Here is a 20,544-nt window from a genome sequence, read left to right on the forward strand (position 1 = left end):
TGTACCTTTCTATTTGGCTAATTCCTTTCAGTTAACCTCTAGGTCTCAGCTTAAGTATTACTTCTCTTAGGAAGCTCTCCACCCTCCAAATCTGCGAATACAAATCCTTTCCATACACCCTCCATTCCTACTCTCATTACCACAACATCTTAATTATATGATTAAGGATTGCTGTTATCTTCTTGTTGTTAATGTTATTAAGATATTGTGTTACTAATGATTAACGACACTATTAATATGCACTGTTATTAACATTATCTTGTTTAAACCTTATGGTTTTTTAGATTACCACACATTTCATTGATACTTTGCTTATACTTCCCACTTATTTTTTTCTTGTACTTTTTATAACAACTTTGTGAGGTAGATCCTATCCCCATTTTACAGATGAAGAGACCATATCCTCATATCTGGCATAAACAAGTTCAATACGTATTTGTTAAATGAGTAACCATTGGGGGCGGGGGAAGTACAGAGTTTCGCATCCACTCTTATGACAAATTATCACCTGGAGTGCTCTAGTTGGTCCATCTGGGATGACTCTGACAGATAACATTCCAGAACCAGGTCTCATTTTTTGATTAATAAATTGTTGTTCAGGTGGAACTGGCCCCAAAAGCTCCATGGAAGTGTCAGGACCAAGAACAACTTCAGCTCCATCAAACAAACCAGAAAGTCCTCCTTTGGCCTAAAAGACATTGGAGTAGAGACGTGTGAGAAAAGACAGAGGCACTGACTTTGACAATTTAACACATCATTTCAAACAAGTTCCTAAATTTACATTCTCCTCTGGAGGGTCATGATCAATGTGCAACAAAGACTATACTATTTGTTCAGCTTTGCAGATGATGAAAAACAGTAGGATTACTTGAGTAAGACTGAAAGTTATGCTCATAAATTTGGGTAATTATGAGTAAGAGATAATTTCATGTATAGTAGATCAGTTTAATTCTGCCTTTTACTAATACTAACTTCTTCTCATTAAAATAAACTTCTAAAAAAGTAGTCAAAACTAGCTATTTCTTTGAGTATTCCTACTAGGGTTTGCTTAAAAATCTGAAATATTCTGAAAATAGAAAATAATTATTATAATCATTCAGCTTTCCAATAAGAGGAAAATTCTTGAGTTGAAAACCTCCCCAAACAGGCCTGTGGCTGGACAACCAAACCAAATACTCAAAAGATGGTGTTTCTTCTAGAATGGAATACAGAGTTGAGAATGTCACCTGATACCCAGTTATTCAGGCTCTTAAAAGAAAAACTTCAAGCCAGGAGAGGTGACTCAGCCTGTAATCCCAGCACTTTGGGAGGCCGAGGCGGGCGGATCGCCTGAGGTCAGGAGTTTGAGACCAGCCTGGTCAACGTGGTGAAACCCTATCTCTACTGAAAATACAAAAATTAGCCAGGCGTAATCCCAGCTACTCAGGAGGCTGAGGCAGGAGAATCGCTTGAACCCGGGAGGTGGAGGTTGCAGTGAGCCGAGATTGCGCCACCGCACTCCAGCCTGGGCAACAGAGCTAGAGTCCGTCAAGAAAGGGAGGGAAGCGGGGAGGGTAGGGGGAAGGGAGGGAGGGAGGGAAGGAGGGAGGAAGGAAGGAAGAAAAACTTCAGCCAAATTAAATTTAAAGGAGTTTAATTGAGCAATGAACAATTTGCAAATCAGGCAGCCTCCAGAATCACAGCAGATTCAGAGAGACTCCAGGGATGCCTTGTGGTCAGAACAAATTTATAGACAAAGAAAGGGAAGTGATGTACAGAAACTGGAAGTAAACAGCTGGATTGGTTACAGGTTGGTGTTTGCCTTATTTGAACACAATCTGAACACTCAGCTGTCTATGAGTAGTGGAAGTATCACTGGCCAAGGCTCAGCTATTGTTACAGGCACATACTCCTAAGTTAGGATTTCAATCTTGCCTGCCAATTACGCTAGGTTACAGTTCATCCACAGGGATTCAATTATAGAAGTACGGAGTCCTTCTCAGGCCATATTTAGTTTGCTTTAACAAGGCCTTTGGAGGAAAACACCTTCTTGCTACATGCCCCAAGTAAATGGAGTCTACAGGATGATGGTTGTGGGAAAGCAAACACAAGGCTAGAGAAGACAATGGCAAAGTGTGTCTAAATTCCCTTTGTTAACTTTTAAATACTGACTCATGAAAAGCAAACTTTGAGCAGGGTTTATAGTACAGGTTTCAACACAAAGAAAGCTTTTTATAGCTATTTTAAGTTTAGAAAGAAAGAACATATACAACCTAATAAGAGCAGTGTCAGAAAATGTTTTAATGTCTTCAATGAACTTTATTCAGCGTAGTAAGATTGAAACAAGCTTACTTCCCTAACCAAAACACATTCTGCTCTGCTGAACACTGTTATTATACAGTCAATAACAAGCAGGGAAATGATGAAATAGATTCACAAAACAACAAACACCAAAAAGAGATTTTAAGGAAGAAAATGCTCCAAGAGCACTGGAATTACATGGGCTTTAGAAACAAACTAGAAGTGAAGTCAGGGTCAGACATGAAACCCACCAATTATAACAAGCCCTCTTTGCCTCTAGAAGTTTGAATTGTATTGCTAATTGAAAATCACAAATCCATTCCAGATGTGTGCTACATATAAGTAAGCAGCTTGTCTTTGATGAAAAAAGCTCAGGGCGATAGAGATAAAGAAAATAAATCTCACCAAAAGCAGTCAGAGGCTCCTTACAATTTTTGCAAACTGCCCTGGAGTACAATCTAAGTATTCAGAGTTCTCTATCAAGGGTCTGATAGTCTCCTGTTTCCCTTTTGCATAAAATCCCAGGCTGGACAGAACCGCACACACAATTGCAGGTGCTATTCTACTGTATGCCCAAACCTCCTAGACACCTTCCTACTTCTCAGACCCCTGTTCTCATTCCCAGCCTGAGGCCAGAAAGGGTAGAAAATCCAAATCCTTGGTAATTTGCCAAACACATATTTGCTTAGAAAGTAGCTGGGAGTTTATCATGAGGTAAACTGGCTGAGGAGACGACAGAGGAAACTGTCCAGCAATCTTCATTCTGACATTTGCTACAGCAAATCAATGCTTATTTAGGCCAAAATGAACAGAATCAAGAGCACATAGATGCCTGACGAATGCTCACCAGGCCACAGAACCCTTTACAGAGGACTCGCAGCTATGCCATTAACTTCACAGGTCTAAATCTAATTTATCTAACTTAGTGCTGGACTTTTAGTTATACTTTTTTTCTTTTTAAAATTACATAGGTAATATATGTCATCAAAGAAAAAGTCCAGGTAAGCCATGAAAAAAATATCTTATCATCCAGGGCAATCACTCTTAACACATGTACTGCATACCATCTCCAAGAACTTTTCCCATGTAAATATATACAAATGCACAACAAAACTCTGACTTCCTTTTAACTAAAATGGAATAGAGTAAGTATTGCTCTGTAATTCGTTTTCCCGTTGAACAAGTCATGTATAACTCAGTAGAGACTTTGTTTCATAGAAGGCTCAACCACTGCTTGCTGCGACTGGGGATCAAAAACGACTGACCTGGACGACCAACCCATGTAACCCACAGGTCAGTTTTCCCTCTCGGAAACTCCACGTCTGAGTTGTGCTTCGCCTGCGGTCAGGCTTTCTCAGCATCAGCGGCTCGTATCTGGAAAACGGAATGTACAATGAACCATGAACCCTCTGAGTCGCCTGTTTCACGCCTGAAGGGAACATGAGGATGACGGTTTTGCTCTTCTTCCTTCTAATACCCGCCACCCTTAAAATCGAATGGGTAGTTAGCTTGAATCCTAGGGTAGTTAGGTATCTCTCGATAAGAAAAGAGGAATAAAGCAAAATGGAAAAACATGAAGAGGGGACACAAAGTAAGACATTAAAAATTTCATAACACACAATAATATGGCTTCTTGCCTTCTCAAAATGGCAACTTATCATGCAGTATGGAAGGAACAGCTGCTAAATATATATAAAATCTTTCCAACAGTCTTTTTTCTATTGTAGTTCTAAACTCTTTTCTGTTTTAACTTGTAAGTCAACTAAAGTTTTTCTGGAAATAAGGTATTAACTGAAAACACACTGATTTTTATGGAGAAACTAAGGCACAGGCAAATAAAGTAACTTACTCAAACTTAAAGAGCTAATTTGAATCCAAGGATTTATTCCTAAAAATACATCTGATTATTCTCTTAATTAATTTCTGCTTTTGAAGGATTTAACAAAGTTATTAGAAAGATGTAAAAAAAGAAACTACTTCCTTAGAGTAAGGATGGATTGGAATTTGGGTGGAAGAAATACTCACTTTTCACATTATACCCATTTTATTGGTTGAAGTTTCTTAACATCTGCAAGGGTATTGTCATCATAGCTTAAAAAAATTAAAGGGAAAGCCCAATACTCATATTTGGGAATATGACAGGCTTTTGTCATTGAAAAAAATATACATTTTTACTTCATTTATAGAACTCTTGGTTTTTGGTGTAGATTTCTTCCAAGTCTGAATTTGAAAGCAATGAGCTTGAATCAAAAGTTGCCTATAAAATTACCTGTTGTCAGTCACTGCAGCGAGACCAGCAATATCTAAGATGGCCGACCCCTCGGTGGAGCGGGCAGCTGAGGGTTTATTGGGGTTGTGAGGAACCGAGGAGCCCTCATGGGCCAGCATTCCTGTTCCTGTCATCCTCCATAGCTGAGAACGCTTTCCTGGTTCCTGTTAAGTAGGGAGAAGCAAAAAGAGAAAGAGCCATTATATGTGGCCACAGCTAGCTCCTCACTTCAAGAGCTTCCTCTAGGGCTAAATAAGTTCTCATATAGGAAGTTTACTTAGACATTTGCCACATTATATAAATGCTTAATTCAAACTTTCATGGTTATCTATCCTTTGTTGTTCTTAGGGTAAAATATGTTAACCTCTTGAACCAAACAACCAAAATTACAAATAATGTGCATTTTAACAAATGTATTCTTTTCATAACCGAATTTTTTTCCTTTTTTAGAAATTAGAAACAAATGGCTGGGCAGCCTCCTACACTAGCTATACTGCCATGCTCACTGCCATTCCAGATGGTGACCGTCCGGTGCCCTTACCTTAAAGAAGAGTGCAACTACATAAAGAATATACTATATGCTCAATATCTGACTGTCAATCAGAATTTACGAGAAGCCTTCCTCCCCGTCCCCAATGTTGATAAGGAAAGTGTACTATATTGATGATGTCCAATTTTCATGAGCTGATTGTATGTAAGTGTTAAGTTGGTTGCATTCAAAGGTTATGCTAATTGATGGCTAGTAATTCTCTCTCTTTTTTTTTTTTTTTTGAGATGGAGTTTCGCTCCTCTTCTCCCGGCTGGAGTGAAATGGCGCCATCTCAGCTCACTACAACTTCTCCCGGGTTCAAGCGAATTCTCCTGCCTCAGCCTCTCGAGTAGCTGGGATTACAGGCGTGCACCATCACCTCTGACTAATTCTTGTATTTTTAGTAGAGATGGCGTTTCACCATGTTGGCCAGGCTGGTCTCAAACGCCTGACCTCAGGTGATCTGCCTGCCTCGGCCTCCCAAAGTGTTGGGATTACAGGCATGAGCTACCGTGCGTGGCCAGATTGCTAGTAATTCTAAATATATTTTCTCTTTAGAAATATTTTGTAAACAGCAGTTGGGCTTCCAGGTCAATCATGAAAATCTATATAACCCATTATATACTAGAAATCATAATACTTATTAAGAACTTACTATGTGCTAGACATTGGTTCACAAGACTTACATAAAATAACTCATTTAGGCTGGGCGTGGTGGCTCACATTTGTAATCCAAGCACTTTGGGAGGCCAAGGCGGGTGCATCACCTGAGGTCCGGAGTTCAAGACGAGCCTGGCCAACATGGTGAAACCCCGTCTCTACTAAAAATACAAAAATTAGCTGGGCATCGTGGCGCATGCCTGTAATCCCAGCTACTAGGGAAACTGAAGCAGGAGAATTACTTGAACCCAGGAGGCAGAGGTTGCAGTGAGCCGAGATTGCGCCACTGCACTCCAGCCTGGGTGACAAGAGTGAAACTCTGTCTCAAAAAAAAAAAGAAAAAGAAAAAGAAAAAAACTCATTTAATGCTACAAACAATCCAGTGACATATGTACTATAACTATGCCTCCTCATAGATGAGGAAGTTAAGCCTCGGTGAGATGAAGTAACTTCCCCACGGTGACATAACTAGTTAGACGGTAGGTCTAACATCGGAATCTCTGCAGCCTGATTCCAGAGTCAGCATGCTTCACTGCTCTATGCTGCCTCTCTAAGACAATCTGTGTCGTTCCTTTTCAGTCACACCTATCCTCCAGCTAGACCTGCCAGGATCACATACACTCCCACCAGGCAGGACCTCCTCCAGAGCAACAGACACATCAGGGTACCACAAACTCATTTACATGCTACCCCTGGCCAGACAGATAACTTTCATCACATTCTACAAGGTAAAAACTAACAAAGTAGCATGAACACTGGAGTCAAAATGCTAGGATTTGAGATCCATCTACACAATTTACAAGCTGAATGACCTTGGACAAGTTAATCTCTTAGAGCCTGTTTCCTGATCTGTCAAAGATAGAAACTGTCTCATGGTTTTTGTGATAAGTGTAATAAATGTAATGTGCTTATTAGTACATGCCTGGCACAGGGTAGAGCCTCAATAAATGTTTGTTGTGTTATTATCATTACATCTCTTTATAGAGCACTTTATGTATATTATCTTAGCTAATCCTTCCAGCAAAACGGGGAGGTCAGTAGAAAAATGAAATTGAGAGAAACGGGAAATACTGGATACTATATATCTTTAAGTGGCAAAGTCACAACTCAAACCTAAAAACACATCATGCTCTGTTTGCTATGTGCTACTGCCTCCTCTGACTGCCAAAAGAGATGAAGTTGAGCTGTGCTTCCCATCTCCAATTCCCACATGCTTGCTTCTCTGTTCACAGGAAGAGAAAATACCTCTCCACAGCATCAGAAACAACAGGAAAAGTATCTCGGTTATCCTGTAGATGCTACAGATTGGGAATCAACACATAGATACCCAGGTGAGATTGAGTTTCCATACTGGGATTCCTCTACTGCCTGCCCATTTGTGCAGGCTCATCATAATTTGGAAACTACCAAAATTTCCACTTGAAAATCTGAGATGTACCATCCTCCTTCCAGTTCCCTTCCTCCCTTCCCTGATAATTTAGTCCTACAATCTTTAGATGGGGCTGTGGAAGGCAGAACTCCATGGGGCTTGTGTGTGTGTTGGGGATGGGGGTTGTGGTGGCCCAGTGTGGAACTGTTGAAGCACATGTGGAACAAGGAAGGCATCCACCTAGGTGATGGGGCAACCCAGATCAGGGGTTGAAGCCAAGGTGGGAGGCTGGGGAGGGGTTTAATGGGAGCATCAGAGAAGGAGGTGAGGAGGGCATTCCTGCAAAGGGCAGGGTAGGAAGGGGGCAGAGCTGCCCAGTACATGGATATCAGAGCCCAAGGGAAGAAACCAGGGTGTTCATATAGGACGTGGGACAACTGTGCTGACGGAGGATGAGTTACATTCTGGGGAACCGATCAAATCAATAAATATATTCTCAGTGCTGGACAAGGGAAGTACAAATATGGAAAGGGAGAAAATTAGAATGAACTCTGTCATACTGGACTAGAATTGGAAATATTGGTGTGAACTGCTACTTTTTGGTATATAGACATAGAAATAAATATATACAGTATATAAATATGTACATAAAACACACATATGTATAGCTGTGCACACATAGATTAAAAAACCCTAGGTCTGTCTTCTGAGACAGTCTGGGAACCACAACACCACAACAGCAACAAGTGCAACTAATTCATCAGTCTCAAGTTTCTAAATTCCATTCTCTGATGGAAGGGATGAGGGCTCCCTGGAGAAATGGCAAATTCCAAGAATAGTGCAGGGAAAAGTGTAAGATGGACTCAGGATAACTTGCTGTGTCAGAAAGTAAGGAAGTGAGGGCACAGGTTGAAAGGACACAGAAGGTTAAAGGAGCTCCCACTGATCAAAGGTAAGAAAAACTGAGCATCAAAATAAATACTGGCCAGGCAAGGTGGCTCAAGCCTGTAATGCCAGCACTTTCAGAGGCCAAAGCAGGTGGATTACCTGAGGTCAGGAGTTCGAGACCAGCCTGGTCAACATGGCAAAACCCCATCTCTACTAAAATTACAAAAATTAGCCAGGTGTGGTGGTGGGTGCCTGTAATTCCAGCTACTCAGAAGGCTGAGGCAGGAGAATTGCTTGAACCCAGGAAGCAGAGGTTACAGTGAGCTGAGGTCGTGCCACTGCATTCCAGCCTGGGCAACCAGAGCAAGACTCCTTCTCAAAAATAAATACATACATACATACATACGTACATACCCACACACACACACATACTGACACAGCAACAGATAACACACTGAATAAAATAGCAGCCCATACTGACACATACACACACACATACATAAATAGAAAATATGACAAATAGGAAGTTTACATAGTCTCAAAGTACCACGCCACAAAATCTTGACTGATTATAAAAAGAAAAAGAGTAGCCTCACTTCTCAGTGGAAAAGGCTATCACATAACCTTCTTCATCAATTGCAATAAGTTAAAATCACCGGTAAGAGGACAAATCAACATCACAGCCCCACTTTAGTAAAATTTCTGCCAACCTTCTGGAAATTTGAGATTGTTTCCAAATAAAAAGCAAAAAAAACAAAAACAAACCAAACCAAAACCTAAAATGTCAAACTTTCTACACTTGGTTTCCAATTGAAAAGGAGAGGTCCATTTCTTAACGCCAATTCATACACTTTTACCTAATTTTAAATGTCAATGTAACTCTTTTATTATCTACTCTCCTATTTACTAGCTGTCATCCTCATCAAGTGAAATAACTGAAAATGTTCTATAAGTTATAAAATGCTATATAAAATGTTACAATTATTGCTACTTAGAAATTTGTTCTTGTCTGCTTCACAGTCACTAAGCCCTTGGTAATTCCACGTATATTTATTATTCACGTTCTGCTGGTCACACCTGGGGATCACATTCCACTCCAGAAGTCATCTTACTCCTGAGCTGGTACTCATCCACCCTTAACACTGACCTGGAAATGCCAAGAGGCCTGGGTTCCACACGACAAGTCCCTGTGGCCTCATCATGAAATAAGGACTCTGAACTGGGTGATCCTGAGTCCCGTCCAATGCTGAAAACCTTGTATTCTAAACTCGGATTGTAAGCTCTCTTACCTTCTTTTTTAAAATGACTCTTTGTGTCTTGGGTGAGACATCCAAGACGAGCTCTGCACAGGTAATTGCCTTGTTGGAAGCCACAGGCCTGCCTGTTCCCTCCTGCAAGCTAGAATTTAAAAAATATACATATTACATATAAATATAGATATGGATATACACATATACTCACACATGTATTCAAGTATTAATAAGCAAACGCCCAAAACTTTTATTAAAGAAGAAAATTTTTTAAAGCATAGAAGAAAAAGTCTGATACAAGAACACAAAGATCAGGGTTGCATTTTTTTCCCTACACAGTTCCAAGATTCATCTCTCAGAAGACACACTGACAATCTTCTTCTCTTAATAATTTTAGTGACTTAAAATTCAGATGTAAAAGTATAACCATATATCTTTAGAGGCCAAAAAAAAAAAAAAGGCAAAAAATTCGGCCAGGCACGGTGGCTCCTGCCTGTAATCCTAGCATTTTGGGAGGCCAAGGCAGGTGGATCTCTTGAGGCCAGGAGTTCGAGACCAGCCTGACCAACATGGCAAAAGATGAGTACTAGCTCAGGCAAAACAGATCACCATCTCCATTAAAAATACAAAAATTAGCCAGGCGTGGTGGCGGGCCCCTGTAATCCCAGTTACTCAGGAGGCAGAGGTATAAGAATTGCTTGAACCCGGGAGGCAGAGGTTGCAGTGAGCTGAGACTGCGCCACAGCATCGTTGCATTACCAAGTCTTGGCAAGAAATCAGAGGTCCCGGCCGGGCGCGGTGGCTCAAGCCTGTAATCCCAGCACTTTGGGAGGCCGAGACGGGCGGATCACGAGGTCAGGAGATCGAGACCATCCTGGCTAACATGGTGAAACCTCGTCTCTACTAAAAAATACAAAAAAACTAGCCGGGCGAGGTGGCGGGTGCCTTGTAGTCCCAGCTACTCGGGAGGCTGAGGCAGGAGAATGGCGTAAACCCGGGAGGCGGAGCTTGCAGCGAGCTGAGATTCGGCCACTGCACTCCAGCCTGGGTGACAGAGAGCCAGACTCTGTCTCAAAAAAAAAAAAAAAAGAAAGAAATCAGAGGTCCCTTTAGGATGAAAAGAAAACAAAATGTTCATAATCAACTCCCTCCAATTCAATCGTGTTAGGTTTCTCTGACGCTAAAGAATCCTAAGCTTTATGGAATGTTGCAGCCTGGCTACACTTAAGGATGTTTGGAAATTTTATTTAGATTATTCTCCTCTTTCTATTAACCTCTATTAGCCAAAAAAAAAAAAAAAAAAAAAAGGTAATGAATTCAGCATTAAAAACTAGTCTTCATGACACCAAAAGCACAAGTAATCTTTGTTTCCCCCAAAGCAGATACATTATATGTGATCAAAATGAGAAACTTCAATCTAAAAGTAAAAAGACAACTCACAAAAATAATGGGAGAAAAAACTGCAAATCATACATCTGATAAGAGACTGATAGATGTGAAGAACTCTGACAATTCAACAATAAAAAGGCAAAAATTTCAGCCAGGCACAGTGGCAGGAGCCTGTAATCCCAGCACTTTGGGAGGCCAAGGAAGGTGGATCTCTCGAGGCCAAGAGTTCGAGACCAGCCTGACCAACATGGCAAAATCCTGTCTCTATTAAAAATACAAGGCCGGGCGCGGTGGCTCAAGCCTGTAATCCCAGCACTTTGGGAGGCCGAGACGGGCGGATCACGAGGTCAGGAGATCGAGACCATCCTGGCTAACATGGTGAAACCCCGTCTCTACTAAAAATACAAAAACTAGCTGGGCGAGGTGGCGGGCGCCTGTAGTCTCAGCTACTCGGGAGGCTGAGGCAGGAGAATGGCGTAAACCCGGGAGGCGGAGCTTGCAGTGAGCTGAGATCCGGCCACTGCACTCCAGTCCTGGCGACAGAGCAAGACTCTGCCTCAAAAAAAAAAAAAAAAAAAACACAAAAATTAGCCAGGCATGGTGGCAGGCCCCTGTAATCCCAGTTACTCAGGAGGCAGAGCTGTAAGAATTGCTTGAACCCAGTAGGCAGAGGTTGCAATGAGCTGAAAAACTGCACCACTACACTCCCAGTTACTCAGGAGGCAGAGGTATGAACATTCCATAAAGCTTAGAATTCTTTAGTGTCACTCTAATTCCATTTGAAATATGGAAAGTATTTGAATACACTTTCTCCAAAGAATACACACAAATGACTAATAAGCACATGAAAAGACACATAACATCATTAGTTATTAAGGATGCAAATCAAAAGCCACAATAAGATACCACTTCATACCCAGTAGGAGGGATATCATTCAAAACAAAACAAAACAAAACAAAACTAGGCCTGGCACAGTGACTCACACCTGTAATCCTAGTACTGTGGGAGGCTGTGGCAGGTGGATAGCTTGGGCCCAGGAGTTTGAGACCAGCCTGGGCAAAATAGTGAGGCCCTGTCTCTATTAAAAAAAAATGTTTTTTTTTTTTCAATTAGCTGGACATGGTGGTGCATACCTGTAGTCCCAGCTATGAGACAGGCTGAAGCAGGAGGACCGTTTGATCCCAGGAGGTCGAGGATGCAGCAGGCCAAGATTGTGCCACTGCACTCCAGCCTGGGTGACAGAGACCTTGTCACAAAAATAAAAACAAAAACAAAAACCAACACATGTTGGTGAGGATGTGGAGAAACTGGAACCTCTGTACATTGTTAGTAGGAATGTACAATGGTTTAGCCACTGTGGAAAACAGTATGGCGGTTGCTCAAAAAGTTAAACATAGAATTATAATAGAATCCAGCAATTCCACTCTTCTGTATAAAGCAAAAGAATTGAAAACAAGTACTCAAACAAATATATGTTCAGGCATATTCACAGCAACACTGTTTATAATAGCCAAAATGCAGAAACAACTAAATGTCCATCAACGAATAACTGGATAAACAAAATGTAGTATACACATAAAACAGCATAGTATTCAGCCACAAAAAGTACGGAGTACTTTTCATAAAAAGAACGGGCCGGGCGTGGTGGCTCATGCCTGTAATCCCAGTACTTTGGGAGGCCGAGGCGGGTGAATCACGAGATCAGGAGTTTGAGACCAGTCTGACCAACATGGTGAAATTCCATCTCTCCTAAAAATACACAAAATTAGCCAGGCGTGATGGCATGCACCTGTAATCCCAGCTACTCAGGAGGCTGAGGCAGGAGAATCGCTTGAACCCGGGAGGCAGAGGTCACACCACTGCACTCCAGCCTGGGCAACAAGAGTGAAACTCAGTCTCCAAAAAAAAAAAAAAAAAATGAAGCATTGCCACATGCTACAATGTGTATAAACCTCAGATACATTATGTTAAGTGAAAGAATCCAGACAAAATAGGTCCCTCCTATGAGTCCATTTCTGTGAATGTCCAGAATAGGTCAACCCATAGAGACCAAAAGCAGATGGGTGGTTTCCTGAGGCTGGAGACAGGGAGGAATGGGGAGTGACTGCTCAATAGATTTTGGGTTCTTTTTGGGGTGATAAAAATGTTCTGAACTAGGTAGAGGTGGTGATGGCGCAACATTATGAATGTACCAAATGCCACTGAACTGTTCACTTGAAAATAGTTACTTTTATGTTACGTGAGTCACCTCAAAAACAAAATTAAAAAAATATTCTTCCTCATCATTTATTCCTTCCAAGAATGCAAAGAATTAGTATCTAATATACTCCAAAAGATGGCCCAACCTCTTAGCACAGCAAGATTATTCTAATTCTGCTGTTAGATTCTGCACACCAAGATTCCAGGAGCTTCTCTTTTTATCTGTTCCGTATCAGTTCAACCCATTAAGCCCATAATCCTCCACTAGGATTCTTCAGTTAAAGAGCTTAGTAACTACTGGAATTCATAGAACATAAGGAGAAAAACATGACTAACAACCAGATTTAGATTTGGTTTTTCAGGCATTAAACCTTAAGCATGTCCCACTGTTAAGTGCCACAATCTTTAAAAACAAATTAACAACAAACAAACATACTGACTCAATTACAACAAGATAAACATCCTAGCACCATCATTACGAAAGGGAACGTCAACAAAGAAAGAATGGTCCTTCTCTGCAAATTCAATTATTACTAGTGAAATCTGGACTCTAAGCAGATGAGAAAGATAATACAAAAACCCAGAGATTATTTTCTGGGCCCCAGGCATGTATAAAAATCTTATTCATATGCAAAAATGTTCTGAACATTTTGGAAAGGAATGTGACTTTAAACGCCCTATTCATCAGGTGATTTATATTTGTAATGTTAAAGATTAAGCTATTTTCCATTTCTTCACAGATGCACTTTAAAATTGGCCCTGTTATTTCAGCACAGAAACAATAGGCTATATTTACATGTTGGTAGAATGACTACTTTTTGAAAGCTCAGTGTTTTGAATCCCTGCATGGCAATCTAACCGAAGAATTAAAATAAGCTCAATATTCTTCACCTGACTTTTCTAAACACAACTAGTCAAACAACAGTGAAGACAATGGAAGTTCTGCGAAATTAAGCTACTGTATTTGGCTTTAGGTGAATATTAAGCCAGACCCTTAGGTGTCTGCTTAATCAGTATTCTCAATGGGGTGGGGGAGGAGGGTGAGAATGATAACTTGAATAATTGTGATGAAGGTTAGTCAGTTTCAAAAGCGGAAACAGGCAAAACAGACTAATAAATAGCAAAAAGAAAATTTAAATACTAGAATGAATTCTTGGGAGAGATCTTTAACACAGGAAGGGTCTTGACTCTTTGGATAAATTTTAATCTAGCCAAAAGACAAGAGTTTAAATTACATGACCTCTTAAGAGAGACATTGAGCCAAGGATTTGGTAAAGAATGAAATAATCTTCCTTTGTACTTTGGTCTCCTAAGAAACTGCTTAACATTTAAAACCTGTTAATGATTAGAACCTTCTGCTTTATAAGAACAGTAATTTAATCAAGAATTACCCAGAGAACGTATATGTAGCAGCAATGTAAATGAAATTTTCATAATAAAGCTGCCGATTATCCTGGAAGTCATTCATGTTGCAGTTGATCTCGGAGGACCCTGCCCCTTTAACAGTCAGAGTGATAAACGGTGGCAGGGTGGGTTCGTCCCAGGCATAATCCAATGAAGTCATGGGCTTCACTTCAGTCCGGAGCCTGGGTTCAGCTACACCATGCTGAGTAAAGACAACCGGGACCTAGAGTGATGGCAGAGAGGACAAAGAGGACTTTCATTCAGAGTGTGGTTACTGAAAAGTGAGTCAGTGCTTCCTAGGTTTAAGTTTCAAATCCTTCCTAAATGAATCTTACACAGGGAATAAGCCCCAGTGAAATTCATCATCTCACCTTTCAAACGCTTCTAATCATCTCACACATTCCAAAAAACTCACCAATTAAAGGACATGTGCTACACACACACACACACACACACACACACACACACACACACACACACACATCCTATGGAATGAAGGGCTTTAAAAGCTTTGCCAAGTCAAATATCTAGGGGGAGCAATTCTAACCTTCTAATGGCATCCTTCTAGCCCAAACCCCCTATGATACATTTTGAATACAGAAAAAAATAAGAACTTTGGAATTTGGCTACAGATCATCATATATAAGACCTATTATTATTCAAAAGCATAATTAAAATAGAATCGAATGATTTCCACATTGACTTTCTTGAAAAATTTATGAAAACGCTCACTGTAACTAAGTCCAACAGCAGAGCTGCCCATTCCCATTGTCATTGGACAAGCCGATGACTTTCTCTGTTTGAATGGGATGTCTACAGAGGGCACAGTGTCAACCAACCACTCTAGTCAAAATAAATAAATCTAGGGGCTAAAAGATTACTTCTGCCCGGACAAGGCTGCCCAGCAATCAAAATAATCAGCAGAAAACACCTCTTAATGGTAAGGATTTCTAGGATTGTCCAGATATAAAGAACCTATCCACAGAGCTTCCTTGAAACCCAACTTGAAAAGGTATTGTACCATTGTGTGAAGGGCAGCACACACTCCACCCTCCCACACATGAAACAGTCAAACTGGCTCTCAACTCCACTTGATACCTTAGAAAAGTTGTCAATTCGGAAAGGAGGAGGTAACTGATCTGTGTCACTAAATGAGATCCTATATGTAGCTCCTCGGAGAGTAATTTCCACTCGTAGGAAGAAGCATTTTCCCAAGGTATCCCTGCAGGACAAGGAAACAAAAGAGGCTACATAAAATGTAGGAGACAAGATGCAATCCACTTACTTCTCATATTTCTGACAATCACAACACTGTTTGGGCCTCAGTCAATATCGCTGAACTTACAGCCCACTGTGTGTTCTTTCATCATCTGAAAAAAGTAGAAACTGGTAATATGATTACAAAATGGTGATTTTCTAATTCTCCCATTTCTTCAACATTTATACACCGATATTCTGCTGTAAAGAAGAGGATGGATGGATGGATGTAATGTATATGTATGTGTGTGTGTGTGTGTATATATATACATACATTTATACATAGATAAATCGCTGAAGGAAATGAAAAGTTTACCTTAACAGAAAATTATCAGTGAATAAATGTAGAGGAAATTAGAGAATTAAAAATCAGCATTTCTGGCTGGGCATGGTGGCTCACATCTGTAATCCCAGCACTTTGGGATGCCAAGGTGGGAGGATGACTTTAGCCTAGGAATTTGAGACCAGCCTGGGCAACATGGTGAGACCTCACCTCAATTAAAAATAAAAATAAAATTAGCTTTTTGTTTTTTGCTTTTTTTTTTTTGAGATGAAGTCTCGCTCTGTCAACCAGGCTGGAGTGCAGTGGCGCGATCTCGGCTCAACGCAAGCTCCGCTTCCTGGGTTCGTGCCATTCTCTGCCTCAGCCTCTGGAGTAGCTGGGACTACAGGTGCCCGTCACCACGCCCAGTTAGTTTTGTTTTTGTTTTTGTTTTTTTTGTATTTTTAATAGAGACCGGGTTTCACCGTGTTAGCCAGGATGGTCTCGATCTCCTGACCTCATGATTTGCCCGCCTCGGCCTCCCAAAGTGCTGGGATTACAGGCAATAATTAGTTTTTCAATAATCTGCATTGCAACCACCAATGTAATAAGTGATTCAAGAACCATTAAACCATTACATGAAAGGTTTTTGGGAAACAGAATATTCACTTAGTCTTAAATTATTCTCTCAATGGGATTATTCTTATGTACAAAAAACAAAGGAAGCTTCACAAAAAAGAGGCCTGCCGGACACCACCGTAACCAGGTGATGAACAACTTACCACTACCAATAATGAGACCAACAGACATCACAGGCATCCTACTGTGACACAGTGGGAAACACACAGCATCACACAGGTAGTATAGTTATCAGAAATACTTGACCCAAATCTACAGACAGGAAATCACTGCCCAAATGCAGAAAATAGGACATTCCACAAGAAACTAGCTTGGAGTCTTCAAAAATGTCAATGTCACTAAAGACAAAATGGGCAAAGCAAGACTACTCTAGATTAAAGGAGACAAGAGAATACACGAGCCAAGTAAAATAAATGATCCTTGACTGGATCCTAGATCAATGGGAAGGGAGTTGCTATGAAGGACATTTTAGTCATTCATTCAGTCTATGAAAACTATTTATTAGAAAACATATCAAGGTTAAATTTCATCAGTATGTGATAACAGTATTATATTTAATTAGAAAAATGTCCTTATTTTTAGGTGATGAGTGAAGTTTTTATGGCTTAAGTATCATGATGACTTTAATTTACTTTCTAATAGTTCAGAAAGGAAAATCTGTGTTCATGTATGTGAAGAGAGAAGTAACAGGTAGCAACATGCTGAAAATTGGTAAATCTAGGTAAAAGATATAGGGATATTCATTTACTACTGTTGTAACTTTCCTATAGTTTAAATTGTTTCCAAATGAAAAGGCTGGAGCGCAATGGCACAATCTCAGATCACTGCAACCTCTGCCTCCTGGGTTCAAGTGATTCTTCTGCCTCAGCCTCCTGAGTAGCTGGGATTACATGTGCACACCACCACACCCGGCTAATTTTTGTATTTTCAGTAGAGATGGGGTTTCACCATGTTGGTCAGGCTAGTGTGGAACTCCTGACCTTGTGATCTGCCCACCCAGGCCTCCCAAAGTGCTGGGATTACAGGTGTGAGCCATTGTGCCCGGTCTGATGAAAGAAATTAAAGACACAATTGAAAAGACTTCTCATGTTCAGGGACTGGAAAACATAATTTTTAAGATGTCAATACTACAAAACCCTATGAACTTCATGCAATCCCTATCAACATCCCAATAGCATTTTTTGCAGAAACAGAAAAATCCACCTTGAAATTCATACGGATCTAAGCAACTCTGAATAGAGAAAACAACCTTGAAAAAGAACAACAAAGTTGGAGGGCTCACATTTCCTTATTCCAAAATTTAATACAAAGCAACTATAATCAAAACAGGGTGGTAATGGCATAAAGACATATAGACCAATAGAATAGAGAACCCAGAAATAAACTTCCACATGTAGGGTCAAATGATTTTCAACAACAGTACCAAGATCATTTAATGGGAAAGGAGAGTCTTTTCAATAAATGGTGCTGAGAAAACCAAATATCCACATACCAAAAAAATGAAGAAGCTGGACCCTCACCTTACGCCATACACAAACATTAACCCCAAATTAATCAAAGACCTAGAAGTAAGAGCTGAAACTATAAAATGCTTAGAACAGGAATTCCTACAATTCGAAAACAACCTGACTCAAAAATTGGCAAAGGAATTGAATAGATATTTTTTCCAACGAAGAAATACAAATGGCCAAAAAGCACATGAAAAGATGCTCAATATCACTAATCATTAAGGAAATACGAATTTAAACTCACACCCATTATACAGAGGCGGGACTATCACTTAAGGCTTGTGTCAAAAACCAAAGAAAACAAGTGTTGGTGAGGCTGTGGAGAAAGTGGAACCCTGTGCACTGGTGGCAGGAAAGTAAAATGGTGCAACGACTCTGGAAAACCATGGTGGTGCCTCAACAAATTAAAACCAGAATGATTATGTGATCCAACCATTCCACATCTGGATCTATACCCAAAATAACTGAAAGCAGGGTCTGGAACTGATACTGATACACCTATGCTCGTAGCAGTTCATGAGAGCCAACAGGTGGAAGCAACTCCAGTGTGCATTACTAGGTGAAGAAACAAAAATATGAACATTGACAACATTATGCTAAGTGAAATAAGCCAATCACAAAAAGACAAATACCGTATGATTAAACTTACATGAGGTACCTAGAGCAGTCAAATTTACAGACACAAAGTAGAACATGGTGGTCAGGGGCTGAGGGCCATGGGAATGAGGAGCTGTTTAATGGGTACAGAGTTTCAGTTTCACAAGATGAAAAAAGTTTGGGGGATTGTTTCCATAATAATGTAAATGTACTTATACCAGTTAACTGAATACTTAAAAATGGTTAAGAGAGTAAATTTTATGTCATGTCTGTTTTACTACAATTTAAATTATTTTTAAATACTTTTTTAAAAGTATATGATGAAAGCAAGAAAAAAGTTTACCTTATCCTGGGCTAGTTAAGGCTGATTTGTTTTTTTTTGAGACGGAGTCTTGCTCTGTCGCCAGACTGGAGTGCAGGGGTGTGATCTCAGCTCATCGCAACCTCTACCTCCCGGATTCAGGCGATTCTCCTGCCTCAACCTCCTGAGTAGCTGAGACTACAGCCACACCACACCACCACGCCCAGCTAATTTTTGTATTTTTAGTAGAGACGGGGTTTCACCATGTTGGCCAGGATGGTCTTGATCTCTTGACCTCATGATCTGCCCGCCTCGGCCTCCCAAAGGGCTGGGATTACAGGCATGAGCCATTGTGCCCAGCCTGGTTAATTTTTCTTAACAAGAACTGAGTGTTACCACATTAGGTGTAGAAAGCCAGATGATTTAGTAGAACAGCATCAAATGAAAGAAGGGTTTATATAAATATGTCAGAAAATACAAAAATATTTATAATGAGCGTTACCATCTAAATGCAGATAGATCTTTCAAAGTTGCAGGTAATCAAAATATGAGCTCAGTGTTACTCTCTGGATTAGACAACAGCAATTACACCACGGTCAAAACTGGCAACACCTCCTTTAGTTTATTCCATCAAATTATCCGCTCACACTTCCCCGGACTTTGCAAGTTCTAAGACCTCTGTCTGAGCCAGAAATATTTGTGCCCATTTTACAAAAGGTAATACCGGCTTGTTACTACAGTACTGCATCTCAAACAGGGGCTACTTTTTTGTCTCTACTTAGAGTCTCAAACTGACCTCATGTTGATATGGAAGGAATTATTCTTGTTGACTTCAAAGCCTCCAGACCAAATACAATTGGGAACATCCATCAGTCTGACACACAAGAGCTGATCATAGTCATTGCGGGGCCAGTGGAACACCACACTGGAACCAGGAAGGGTGGAGATGTAACCTTCGGGATTGGCTGTTCCCTAGAACACACAGGATCACGGGCTTTAGTCAACAAGTTGATTCATGACAGTAGTGTTACTGAGTACCTACTCTGAGCCTTACCCTCTAACAGGAGCTATCTGGGTACCAAAGTTACAGAGCAGTTACTCGTACAACAGAACGTACAGTCTTCATGGAAGATGACATTAAAATTCGTGCTATTACATAGGCACTCTCATCCTTCAAAACCAAACTGCTCACCTGTCCCCTGGCAAATTCCCTCTGCGCAAATGCAAGCTTGTGAGATGATTTATTATCTAACAGGTAACGGGGGGCAAAGATGACCATGCAGGTGTCAATATATCGACCTCGGCCTTTCTTGACATCAATACCTACAAATAACAAGAACCACTTTTATAAATTAACCATGAAGAGAGAAAACTCTTGGTCTGACAAAAATAAATAACCTTCACAGTTACTTAGTTTCTCTGAGAAAATAACTCTATCACCCAGACAGGATATTGAACCTTCTAGGAATGTAATGAAAATAGCAATTGTACTCAAAGTATTATTACTCCTTATTCCCATTTAGGCCTTAAAAAGGTTCAGAGGCAATAGCAATACCCCCTTAATTCCTAGTTTCTTCACACAGTGTGTACCATTTCACAGTGTGGCTAGTCACACATACCTTAGGTTTCCATTTATGAAGCTGAATACTTACAACAGTTTCACATGATACTTTTTTGCTTACACCTGGGATGCAAAATTTCCTTCTAGAGAACCTACCACTTTTACAGGATATAGTGGAAAT

At 40.4% G+C, this 20,544-nt stretch overlaps 1 protein-coding gene across 2 annotated transcripts in view; it reads right to left on the reverse strand.

The window, feature by feature from the left end:
• Positions 1 to 20,544, reverse strand: part of VPS13D (vacuolar protein sorting 13 homolog D) — a 283,937-nt gene that overhangs the window by 125,086 nt on the left and 138,307 nt on the right. For both annotated transcript variants that reach the window (XM_023192002.1, XM_023192003.2), the window contains exons 50-57: positions 19,995 to 20,125; positions 19,599 to 19,774; positions 15,337 to 15,460; positions 14,226 to 14,461; positions 9,285 to 9,393; positions 4,550 to 4,713; positions 3,546 to 3,654; positions 509 to 688 (exon numbers count right to left, since the gene is read on the reverse strand). In XM_023192002.1, coding sequence (XP_023047770.1) covers positions 509 to 688; positions 3,546 to 3,654; positions 4,550 to 4,713; positions 9,285 to 9,393; positions 14,226 to 14,461; positions 15,337 to 15,460; positions 19,599 to 19,774; positions 19,995 to 20,125 — 1,229 coding nt within the window. The remainder of the gene's footprint in view (positions 1 to 508; positions 689 to 3,545; positions 3,655 to 4,549; positions 4,714 to 9,284; positions 9,394 to 14,225; positions 14,462 to 15,336; positions 15,461 to 19,598; positions 19,775 to 19,994; positions 20,126 to 20,544) is intronic.

Source organism: Piliocolobus tephrosceles, chromosome 1 (genome assembly GCF_002776525.5).
Source record: "Piliocolobus tephrosceles isolate RC106 chromosome 1, ASM277652v3, whole genome shotgun sequence".
Lineage (NCBI taxonomy): Eukaryota > Metazoa > Chordata > Mammalia > Primates > Cercopithecidae > Piliocolobus > Piliocolobus tephrosceles.